General features: G+C 38.3%; 2 protein-coding genes across 2 annotated transcripts; both read right to left on the bottom strand.

The window, feature by feature from the left end:
* On the bottom strand, nt 748-3,189 carry LOC109711506. Its single transcript, XM_020234591.1, has 6 exons — nt 2,729-3,189; nt 2,016-2,069; nt 1,828-1,908; nt 1,423-1,492; nt 1,232-1,320; nt 748-1,117 (listed from the first exon to the last, which is right to left on the bottom strand). Exons 1-6 carry the CDS (start codon nt 2,909-2,911, stop codon nt 983-985), a joined length of 612 nt encoding a protein of 203 aa, XP_020090180.1. The 5' UTR covers nt 2,912-3,189; the 3' UTR covers nt 748-982.
* LOC109711590 (protein arginine N-methyltransferase 5) lies at nt 3,519-10,667 on the bottom strand. The gene is made up of 22 exons (XM_020234728.1): nt 10,610-10,667; nt 10,416-10,525; nt 9,795-9,884; nt 9,604-9,678; nt 9,335-9,426; nt 9,134-9,209; nt 8,962-9,048; nt 8,751-8,838; nt 8,500-8,594; nt 7,963-7,998; nt 7,737-7,805; nt 7,267-7,365; nt 6,519-6,572; nt 5,979-6,053; nt 5,426-5,518; nt 5,220-5,323; nt 5,097-5,145; nt 4,936-5,022; nt 4,653-4,758; nt 4,336-4,423; nt 4,151-4,244; nt 3,519-3,811 (listed from the first exon to the last, which is right to left on the bottom strand). Exons 1-22 carry the CDS (start codon nt 10,665-10,667, stop codon nt 3,728-3,730), a joined length of 1,809 nt encoding a protein of 602 aa, XP_020090317.1. The 3' UTR covers nt 3,519-3,727.

Genomic DNA, 12,890 nt, shown 5'->3' with positions numbered 1-12,890 from the left:
GTAGTTTGATATCCATCTTCTCATGGGAACACATACCTAAACTTGATCAAATCTCTTCTTCTAAAGATGTGGTTAGGTCTTAGTGGAGATGATATACATGAAATGATTGGAGTCCACGGATAAGAGTTTAATTTGAGAATCTGACGCATGGACGTGTAGTGTGCACCGGGTTGGCACTCACTACTGCTGCTGCTTTAATTGGCGTGTCGCAAAGTATTCTTTCGGGAGTCCTCTCCGAGGGGAATGTTTTCGAGCAAATCAGATATAGAAGTATGATCAAACAGGCTCTTTCAGTCCAGTGTGGCATTGCCCCAGTGGGATGCAAATTATTGTTGGCTCTTTAAGAGGCTGTATTGGTGTTATTGCACTGGCCCGTTTAAGAGTTCGCGGCTCGTGCGGGGCTGTTGAATCTCGTATTTTAGATCTTAGCTAGATTCAAAACTTGGCCCAAGCAAATCCCCTCAGCATGTCACGCTTGACTGCGTAGAATCTCGTACTTCAGATCTTAAATAGATTCACACTCTAGCCTGCAGTGATTCTCCTTCGCACTGCTTACGCGACATTTCAATTCTTACTAATTCAATACGTCAATCCAAGCATTCGTGTTGCACTAACAATAGGGAACAATCGCCAATATACAGAGTACACCAAGTTTTATTACGGCACACAAAAGTATCCAATATATAACCGTAATACATGCTATTTGTAAGCGACATGACGAAGAATTGAAATAATGTAAGAGGCAGGTAGACAAAAAAAAGAGTATTATTAATGCCAGAAACAATAATGTCTTGCCAACATCCAGTGTATAAATTCAAATCCTGATTGCCTTGCCAAGCATGAAAACTTTCGCAATGGCCCCATCTTTGTGGGATTTAAAAATTGGGTCCTACTGATACATGCCTTCTCAAATGACACAGAACATAACCAAGTCTCCAAGTGGTAAAATATCATGCTCAATTACGTGTGACTCTACCTCTCTCTACCTATCTTTAAGCTCTTCTTCGAACTTGTGCAATTTCTCACGGATGGGTGGCAAAAAGGCCCTCAGATCCTTAAAGATCCTGGTCTTATCATCTGTTCCGAGACCATTCTCATCACTAAATCTTACTTCAACCTGCAGAGCAGGATCGGCTAGGATCAAAACCTAAGAACAATAAGGCAAATCGGCCTATGCAAAAAGGACAATTTTGATATTTAAGCTCTTCTTTCAGTGTAGTTTTTGTTTTACCTCCAAGTCCTCGAGCTCGCCGAATGAAAACTCTGGAATGTCCAAATGTCCCTTCACCTTCTTCTTCTCCGATTGGATTAACCACTCACCTGTCGAGCGGTTCTCGTAAGCTCAATAAAGTCAACAGAGCTAGAAGGGGAAACAGGAAAAAAAAAAATCAAAGACATAAAAGAAGAATTTGCATATCATACCCTTAAATTTCAAGGTCAATTCATAAGTATACCCAACTCTTTTCTTGTTGCGAACAGTGACCAGGAATGCCTGCTCATTATCCAAAACAAGTTAGAAATAAGGCAGATGAGAACAAACACCGATTGGATACTAAAACACAAGATTATCAGACTCGCCAAAAAAACTGGCATTATTTGTCCAGACCCGAATAGTAACATATCAACGAAAAGCTTCGAAAACTTTGAATTTTCATTTACTATTAAAATACCTGGCCTTACACGATAAAGAGTAATAATCGCGTTAAGTATAAGGAAAATAACTAACACGGACATGCTAACAGAACTCGCAGCGAAAAGCACCGACTTCATTACTTGACAAGCATTTAGCTAGACATATTAAAAAAGTGAGCTGAAGAGCATGCTTACATCTCCCGAGCATTTGGATACTTCATCAATGCACGCTTTACCACTAGCGAACTCCAAAGAGCCCAAGGAACTAAGCAGCTCCTGCAATTCAAACTATTGTTGATGCGACAAAATAGGAGACTGACGAAATATTTAGTAACTAAGAAATGTACTAAACAACAAAAAAGTAGTGTGTTTAGAGACTACACCTTTATCCTATTAGTTGCCCATGAATTAAGGTTTCTTTCCTCCCACGTTCCAGCCTGCAGAAAGATAGAAAGTACAGATTTTAAGGACTGCGATTACACGCAAGACAAGTTCAGTCTGTATAATTGCGCGCATCAAAACAGAGGGGGAAAAAAAACCTTCTGACGACAATAGCGTTTAGCAACTGCCGCGCTTTCTAGTTCAGCAGGTCGCATTGGATACCTAGCTTATTTCGCGCAAAATACCAACAGCCATGGGTACAGAATATTGATTAAATATTTCGGATGACTCGGCTTTTGCCGCGCATAACAATTCAATCATTACTGCTAAAAGCAATTACAAAAAGTTCAAATGCCAAACTACAACACGATTCTAGCTGCCTACAACAACACATCACATATAGGGGCAGATTTTGAATTCTCCAGAATGCAGCATCACATTCAAAAGAAAGCAATTCGGGATCAGTAGAAGGAAAAATTTTCAAAGACGACGTGATTGATGGAAACTGAATATATGCTCTGTCATCTGTAATCCAACATTACCCTCGGTCTATCTCTCATCGTCTGGAACATGCATGAGATTTTGTTTGTTCGGCAAACAAAACAAAAGACCAAAATCATAGAAGCATAAGCAGCAATAGAGGGAAAGATGGGAACTTTGCAACAATTATCGGTCGCAATCACTGATAGAGGAAGAGGTAAGAGAAAGAGGAGACCTGGTTCCAGACGGAGCCGAGGGCGGTGGCGGGGCGGGGATTGGGAATGTCGGCGGGGTCGAGCTTGCGAGGGACGGGGAGTGGGGCTGCGTCCTGCTTCGCCTCCCTCACCCAGTACCTGTACGACGCCTGCTTCTCCTCCGCCACCGCCGCAGCCGCCGCCCCAGCCCCATCCTCCGCCATTACTGTTCTATTCCTCTCTCTCTCTCTCTCTCTCTCTCTCCCTCTCTCTCTCGAGATCTCTCTCGTGATCTCTCTAGCCTCTCTCCTAGAGGATCGATCGGATCTGATGGGATGGGATCGGAGACAGGGGAAAAGGCCAATGAATGAGCCCGTGAGATCGATCAACGGAGAGAGAGAGAGAGAGTTTGTGTTAGGGTTAGGGCTCTCCAACAACACGGGAGGAAGGGAGGACGAAACCCGTCGCGTTTAGGTTTTATGGCGACGTCGTGTTTTGACCGGTCGAGAGAGAACTGAGGAGGTGACAGGGCGTTGTTTCCTTTGTTTTTTTTTGTTTTTTTTTCAATATATATTACATATATGTTGGTCGAATCGGGACCCTTCCCGAAGCTTCCCAGGCCTTCCTTTCCCTTCTCAACAAATCATCCACTTGCGTTTGAGGTACTAGAATATTGCACCCATAAACCTCACACCGCTCACCACAAATACATGATGCGACCAGTTTCAAGCAAATAATCCATCAATTCCTATCATAACTCAGCCTACTGTTCCTCGAACATACAGTTGCTGTATACCACTTAAAATCAGCTTGTAAATGGACAAACAATGATTGGATCAGCTGGGTGACCATGTCTCAAAGAAAAAATGATAATAATATTACAAAATTTGTGTTCCAAATACAACTGGTACTCAAGAAACTGATCCAGTTACAGTCCTCTGAAGCATTTTTTCCCCTTTTCCCCTTCGAAATAATTAAGAGTGGTATCTAATTCAGCAGTCCTGCAAGCAAAGTAGACATTTCAAATACGAAGACTGGGCTCATAGGCCGACCCAGTAAGACCGGCCGCTGCTGTTGTGGATGGCCGAGGGAGATGGGGACGTTACACACCACTCATACCAGACCTACAAGGCGGAAATATACCCTAAACGAAATCAGCTTTCAAAAACTCAATATTCCAGTAGGAAAAATATATACTTCTTTGCATTCGTGAAAGGTAAGGAAACATGGAGACCTCAACTGCAGGTCGTCTCGGAAATAGCCCTCTGACTCCCTCAACAACATAGTACGTTAAACAATGAACAACGCATAGCTATCTCCGAGCAAACCGATCATGATAAACTCAAATAAAAGGAGACGAGGAGGCTCTATTTCAACATAGCCTATAGTTGTGTGGGTCTCCACGCATCTTTACCTTCATAAGATACACAACAGGGATAAAGAAAATAAGGAAAATAGAAAACCTTTGTAGCACCACAGCACCGCCAGAAATGAACTTCTATAGGTGATTCTGGAGGAACACATATAGGCTTCCTCAGTGGAAAAAAGATTGGAAACCTGGTAGACCATGAAAGATGTAACTTGCTGAGGGGAAAAGGGGAAAACTAAGGGAATGATCGTGTGATGATGAATAGAGAATGGCAAGTACCAACTGAACATATTCGGTGTAGCCATAGATGGTTCGATACCGAGATGTACGTCTTTATATAAGGTAGCATCAAAGTATCCAGCAAATCCTGTCCAAAAATATAGAACACAAGGTCTCTAAGATGAAAAAAGAAGGGGAATATTTAGATTTGTTTTTCATGCTCGGATATAAGCAAATTTACAAGATTGGGAAAGCCGGGAAATTTTTTTCCATGATTCTGCTTTCTTTTTTGGTATTTCATGGTACTCTCTTTTTAGAGAGCAAAGAAATGTATAGAAGTTTGAGATGATAAAGAAATAAGGAATTTAATCACACACCATGTACCAGAGCTGATCCTGTATCCGCTGGTATCACAAACTGCAGTTTCTTATACCTTTGGTTGTTATTCTTCGATGAATAATTTGGATGATTAAAAGTAAATACCTGATAAGCATTAATAATTTCATCAGAATGTAATGCTGGAGAGAAGAGGAACAGATGAAAGCATGTAATGGGCAATGAAAACAAATATTACAGACATAATTAAGTACAAACTACAATACAGTGAATTAAAATTTATTGTAAAGAAGGCACTTCAGAAAACATTCTTTAGAATCTCACTGGTTGAGAGGAAGCGAGTCTTGCTACTCGATGCAACTTGACAACATAAGCAGTTTCAAAATTTGCAAGGTCTTTATGCGATTTAACCTGCCACAACAAAAGTCCTTATCGACACTTCGCACTTGACAAAATATGGGAAAAAATTTGAGTTCACTTCTTACATCATTGTATAGCTTTGATGCTGTTATTGGCTGAATAAAACTTGTATATCTGCACAAAAATATATATAATAACCAACCAGATCACTATAGTAACTTCAGGTTTCTAGCAAAAAGAGGTCATACGATGATGGAATCGAAATGCCATCTGGTTTCAGAAATCTTTGTGCCCCATCTAGACACTCAGGAGACAGTTCATTGTCGCCAAAGGAGCCCAGTAACTCGCTCACCTGATTAAAATTGGATGACATTTCATTATATTTTACAGTAATAGGTATTAATTGTTAAGGAGATATTTGCATATAAAAAATCCAAATAAGGTAGATCAATACCAATATATCAGCCTTTTCAGGGGCATCCCAAGAACGCATGTCACTAGAAACAATGGTGACCACACTTTCCCACCCCTCCAATTTGACCAAGCTCTGCCATGGAAAAGCATCATCATCATTATCAATGTGCATCGCCACCTATAACTTTGAATGAATGCCAGGGGTTCAACTTGGGCACGTTAGATCTGGTTGAAGGCTAATCTTAATCCCTATCTCAGGTCAAACTTTCCCTTTGACCATAACCCAAATCAACTTCAGGTTGGACTAAGGTTGGGCCAGGTCGAGTTGAAGTTAGGCTTGGAACAGATGAAGTCGGTTTGGATCGTGACTACCGGGGTTCCATAATTAATAACATTTAGCAGGAAAAGGTTTAAAGTGATAAAGTTCAATCCTTCCCTACAAAAGAAAAGAGTAAGTTCTCCTATTCCGTATTGCTTTAATCTAATTTGTTAAGATAAGAATTTGAGAGACTGAGGGAATGGCTGAATACGAAAAATAGAAAACAGTACAGAGTCTACGGAGGAATAGTAAGACAACCATTTTGACAACTCACATGAAGGGTTATAACAGCATTTGGATTTTTCTCCACAGCATAAACTTTTAACTTCCGACCTGTTTCTTCAGCAGCCTGCATATATCATCAGATAGAAAAAACCTTATGGAATTCTAAAATAGAAGCTAAACCACAATTAAGCAGTTCAAAATTCAAACTATGTCGAACATCCTTGTAAATATTCTTGGGGAGAAAAACAAAAGAATAGTTCAGTGCAAAATTAACTGAGGGTGATATCCTTTTGAGTTCACTAACATCTACATTATGATTGTACCAAAACACTGAAATTCACTTTACAAAAAGATTAAGTAATTAGAATAGTAATTATGCTTGATGTCATTCTTGATGGTTGACATACCCTAATGTGATAAGAAATTTGTAATTCAATTGAGGAAAAGTAAATACCCGCAATGAGAACATAATTTCAATGGTTTAGTACCCACAATAACGTGAGAACATAATTCTAATGGTTTTTTCTTTTTGCTCAGGTTTTAAAATACTCATCGGAGGCCAGATTTATAGAAATGAGGTGCAATATACCTGCAATGATGCTCTTACTAATGGTCCTCGTCCCGCTCCAACAACCATTAGCACCTTTTTGGAAATAAAAAAAAATTGAGATGATGTTAGCCTTCGCAGATTAATAAAGGAACGTGAGCTAATCTGATTCTCTGACTCACAAGCTGAGCAGGCATCCTCTCGCAAAGATTGAGGCCTAAACCTTTACAAGGTCGTTCAATGTATTACATTACAAGTGAAAAACCACATTATTAAACATCATTCAGAACATGTAAATTTCTTAAAAGCCGAAAATTACGTAAATAAAAGATCTCTTACGCATAGGCATCTTTTTGAAAAATGAGGCACTGATTTCAATCTATATTATTACTCCTATAAAGGATACCTGAATTTGAGATAAGCGGATTTTTATCAGGCAAAAGATGTACAATGTATGGCATATATAAATCAATCTCCATAAATTAGGTAGTTTACAACTAGATCTGAATACAAATAATGAATCAGAGCACATGGAGCCAGTGCTTATTCAAGGGCATCGACTGTAAAATGATAAGTGATATTCATAAGGTATTTCAGGGATGTAAGATTATGTGGGGTTCAAGCGTGACACAATTGAGGTCTCAACTTTAATCCTTGGGTAATCCTTGGGTACGCCTAACAGATGAACTCTTATATGAAATGCAGCAAAGTTAACCATAATTTCAATCATGCCAAAAGAAAAGAAGAAAGAAGAGACTGCTACAAAATAGAGCTGAACTGCCTATATTACCGTCTTTGTTGTAGAGGCTGCTTCATCAGGCACTCTGTCAACCAAAGCTTTAGAAATTGCTCTTTGGTACTGTCCAGATACAGATAGTAAGATGAGTTCCTTATATAGAGGAGTCAATATTCAGAGTTGATCATAAGCATTGCCAACAAAAAGGGAAATACAACTTTGCTTACATACAGATGAAACCTACTACAAATGATAACGAGTTGCAAGTTATACAGTACATATTTAAGGGCCTATATCCTCAAGTATCAAACTGTATTTAGCCACGTTCCACACAAGGCCAATCAAGCCGCCACTGATTGGCTCGCAAATTTTTGTTGGACTAGTACTTTCTTTTCAGAAAATTTTGTCTGTTGATGTACTGCGATTTGCCTCTTCACAGTCCAGGCCCTCATGAACAATAATTATCTTTGGAAAAATAAATAAATAAATAAATAAATAAATAAATAGTCAGAGCAGTAAAAAACCTGGCTATATTTCACTGTGTCTTTCTCGAATGTCTCATAAGTTTGTGCCTCAAGATTATCCATGAGAGGCTGGAAAAAAAAGACAAATGTATGAGCAACAGAAAGTTACCCTCCATTCGCAAAGATTGCCTTAGCAGAAAAGAAACAACAAAGTTAATAGGCAAAGTCGAAATGTAATTGACAAGACTAGAGAGAAAAGAGAAAGGAGACAGAGTCAGAATTTTACCTGCAAAGGAGACTGTAAAAAGTCCCTATAACCAATCTGCAAGATAGAAGTTTAAACAAATGAAAAGAGAACTAACAACAAAACAAGAATCAACCGAGGCACACATACATTTCAAAATACAAAAAATTGTACACATACCCCTCAAAAGTTATCCGCAGAAATAGCCCATACTTGCACGATGCCCCTTAAAGCTACAATTTGTGCCTATAGCAATAACTCATAACTATATGTGACCCTCTGCTCCCATTAAAGAGTTGGCCATGCCAAAAAGGATGCCATCAATTGAAATGTTCTGAGTTATTGAAGCTCATGTGAAAAACCGCCCTTTTCAATGGAGAACTCTCGAGTGGAGCTTATGCACACAAATATAAGGAGGTGCAAGATGTAAATTTTGACGGGTACACACAAATGTAGGTTATGTATCTTTAAGGGCATGGACTATGGACGCAATTGTAAGTTTTCGGGTATACACAATTAAGTGTACTTTGCTGGGTATATACAGGAAAACACAAAATATATTACAGAGACAGTGGGTACCTCAAAGCGTTCTTGTTCAGGAAGTGGGTCCATCTTTTGGTATAGGTATGCAACATAATCAAGATAAGGCCTCAACGCATGATGAACAGGCATACCTACATAGTGATATGGAGTTTGTAACTCAAAAGGCGACCACTTAATAAGCATCACAGAACGCCATGGAGGTAAACAAACACCATTTTGTGGAAAAGAAAAGGAAAAGCCAATCATTTAAATATGTTCTATTATAAGATATATTCTTCAGTAATTACCTTCAAGATGGTTATTGTTGTCACCTACGAGCAAGTCTTCAGATATTTCTTGAGAAACATTATGAAGTGAAGTTCCAGATAATACTATCTAAAAGAAGCATCAGAAAGAAGTTGATTGAGAACTAAAGGAAGAGAGGATAGAACAAAGATCTTTAGCGCCGTACAAAAATCCATCTAAAGTAATCCTTAAAAATAAATTTACTTGAACTACCTGGATAGAATGATTAAAGAAACCCATCACTAATTTCTGATGGCGCTTCGATAGACAAGGGTACCCTCTAGCATTTGTTAGAAAGGACTGTGAAAATAAAAGCATATATCTGTGAAAGACTAAATTTAACCATTAATGCTAAATGCTTAAAATTTTAAATCAAAATATTTACACTTGTTTGGAGGATCGCACATCTGACTGGTTCACCAAACCATCGGCCAAGTGAGTTTATCGATGGTAGCGAACTCCTGATGAACGAGTTACAAATTCAGTATTGAATTTCCACTACCGTGATGAATAGCTAATGCTGAAATGAACTTTGAACAGAATTATACAAAATTTTAAATGGGGAAAGATGAAAAGTCTGACTTACAAAATGTCAAGAGCTATGGACAGCTGAGTATGATGCTCGCATAACAGCCGAAAGGAATTCCACAACTCCCACGAGTCAAAAGTTCCTTCACTCTGCAGAGCGAAGTAGTATCACTTTTAAGATAACAAGACAAATCTTTTAAAAAAAGAGGTTCAGGAAGCACATTCAATACCCCTAACAATACATTCTATCGGGGACTTTAAACAACTTTAACAGTTTAAGGTTGACAATTTTCACATATTTCTTCTAAATAGATAGCCAATACTTACAGGATGTTTAGAAGCTGCATTCGTTGAATCATCCTCCATCAGTTCAGACTTCTCCAGGGGTATTCTGAGCCACAACTTTTAACCGAAAGGAAGAAACAAAAGTACATTAAAACCTAATCTGGCCAACAAAAAAAAACAAAAAAAAAAAAGAAGAAGTAAATGAACACATAAGATCGGCGATGGAAAAATACCTGCATATTGCTCATACCTTGCAAGATTTGATTTACACATCTTGCATAATTACCGCAAGAATATCTCTTGGGGGGAGGAAGAAGGCAGGCCTGCATACAGGAATAAACGAATTTGATTGAATGTTCTTTTTCAATAGTTACAAATGGGGGAAAAAGAAAACCAGCAATTAGTATTAAGAAATGCATTTAAAGCTTCTACTTCGGTTATAGCTTCTGTAACTAGAGATGAGTTCTACAGCCACAGACTTTTCTCGGAGTCCATGAAAATGTAAATATGGTTCAAAAATTGCAGACGTATACTACTTGAGTTCGAATCTGTTCCATTCCTTCCAAGCAGCAACGATTTAACACGGCAATTTGAAATTTACTGAAAAATACGGTAAAACTACAAATTAAGCTAGGACGAGAGACAAGGATGCTGCGAAGCCGCGCTTTGCACGTGTACATGGTCGGCAAGCAGATAACATAGCATAACATAACATGCACATGGCAAACGAGATACCAATGGGAGAAGGTGATCAATTTGTGCAACTTTTAGGATATACCATCCTCCTCAAAACATGCATTATAAACTGCATTTTATTGCTGTAATAATAATAATAATAATAATAATACATAAACCTGCAAGGAGAGGTGAGAAGCCCATGCGATTTCCTGCTTCAACGTGATCTCCGAGTCCAGACGAAGCTGCTCATCCTCTGAATCCAGGTCAATCCAGGAGCTCACTTTTCCTGATCATTCATTCATTAGAGAAAACACACTAAGAGACAGGATGCTGCGTAAATTCGCATGATTCGGTCGGCAGGTGCGCATACCGACGACGTGAGAACGAGGTCGGACGCCGCGACAGGAAGAACAACGGGGCCTTCGCATCCGCGGGTCTCGGCAGAAGAAGAAGAAGAAGGTCTATATGCAGGATCGATCTGCGCCGAGTTCAGCAACAAACAGGAGCAAATTATGAACTGGAACAGATCTTAGGAGCAAGCGACCGAGCGAGCGAGCAAGCTAATATATATATACTATATAATTATATATTATAATATATATATATATATATATATATATATATATATATATTTATTATATTTGTATTGAGAAATTGTAAAATGATGTACGAGGGGGAGAGGATGAATCGAAGCCGGCGGAGATCGCGGGTGAGGGCCTGCGGCATGTCGGGGTCGAAGTGGGTCTCGACGCCGCAGTAGCGGGACTCGCTCTTGTCGCCCGCCCTCTGACCCAGCGGCATCTTTTTATTTCTTTCTTTTTTATTCTTCTTCTTCTTCTTCTTCTTCTTCGCCTTTTCCCTCTTCCGCTCCCTTGCCCCGGCCTCACACCCCCACGCTTTTCTCTCTCTCACTCTCTCTCTCTCTCTCTCTCTCTAACGGATGATGATCGGCCTTGGACGGACGGACGGACGGAGTGAAGAAAAGAGTGAGGAAAAGCGGCGAGGAAGAGGATCGATGCGGCGCGGAGGGTTTCTTGGTAGGGTTTTTCCGAATTCCGAACAGTTATATTTGTCGCCCGCTTCGTACCCCAAGTAACACACATCCACCCGAAAGGAGGAATTCTACGCTGTTACACTTGCACCACGCCATCAATAATAAACTAATCACATTCCTTCTTTTCAAATAAAAATATAATAAAAATATTTTTTTTACCATCATAATAAAATATATATCTCTAAAATAAGGCATTTGATTGATTTATTATGTCACATCATGAATATACTCGTTGCATTCTAAAATTTTTTACCTAAAAGGACTCCTTTGTTGGTACCTAAGATTTCAAGTTAGAATCTTTATTGATTCACATTTTTAGTTAAATTTAATTTTAAATAAAATAAATAAATCACATACTATCTATCTCTCAAAAAATAAAAAAATATAAAAAAACACACCCACCCTTTTAGTTTTAGCTAAAAATTACTTCTCGTACAGTACATTCAAGAAAGTGTATATTTTACGCAATTTATTTTTAAATTTTCAAAATTTTAAAAACAAATTAATGTCACGAGTAAAGTTTTAATAATTTTAGAATAAAGTAGATGTAAGATGTGCGCCCCGACTTCCCGATGCACTTGTAACATTGCTCCTACTAATATTTGGTTAGTATGTTAATTTTTTTTGTTGAAACCCAACTATACAATTTAAATTTAAATTTATAATTTTTTAATTAAAATTAAAATTAAAATTTATTTTTGGATATCAAACTTAAATGAATAATTTAAAATTTTAAACGAAGTAGATTAATTAAATTTTAAATTTGAACTAAAGGTGAATTAAAATTTTAATATTCTTATTTTAAACACATAACTAAATTTTAGATTCGTCAGAATTTGAAAAACATATAGAAATATTTTATGTATATATAAAAAAAGTTTAATTATATAATTATTACTAACAGCAGCTTTTTAAATTCGAGATAAAATGCGGCGGATGGGGAAAAATAAATTTAAGCCAAAACAAGAGGTTGAAACTTTTCTGAGATCATGGTAATAAAAAATAAACAAACTAATCCAAAAGGATCGATCAATTACGTATTTGGGCCGGGTAAAGGCCCATTTATTGAGTCCAGTAAGCAAATAGACTCGGTCCCACATTGGGCCGGGCTCTTTTTGTGATGGGTTTGTTCGAAGCGGCTGATTTGGGAGTCTAGTCACCGCCCGTGAGCTCACCACCCCTGCACAGTCATCTGTTTTTCCGTAAAACAATTTTTTTCGTGGAGTTTCCATCCGAAAACTCCGGGGCTATGCTTACGCGGAGGTCAGCGGTACGCTGGGATCGAGGGCGACACAGCGACACAATTGATAAATGCACGAGACGCAAAATAGTCATTTTAAATTTTAAAATTTTTCAAAATCTTCACAAATAGTTTGTGAATTTATATCATCTGTTTATCTTTTTTTTTTTTCATTTCTATTAGTATTATATGATTTAAAAATTATATTTATCTATGATTCTATATATATATATATATAGAGAGAGAGAGAGAGAGAGAGAGAGAGAGAGAGAGAGAGAGAGAGAGAGAGAGAGTGCGGCTAGGATGCTTATGGAAGCACGGAGGGCTCCGTGCTTCTACTTTGTTTTCGATGTTCGG

Source organism: Ananas comosus, linkage group 6 (genome assembly GCF_001540865.1).
Source record: "Ananas comosus cultivar F153 linkage group 6, ASM154086v1, whole genome shotgun sequence".
In the NCBI taxonomy this organism is placed as follows: domain Eukaryota; kingdom Viridiplantae; phylum Streptophyta; class Magnoliopsida; order Poales; family Bromeliaceae; genus Ananas; species Ananas comosus.
This window is presented reverse-complemented; position numbering and strand designations above follow the sequence as displayed.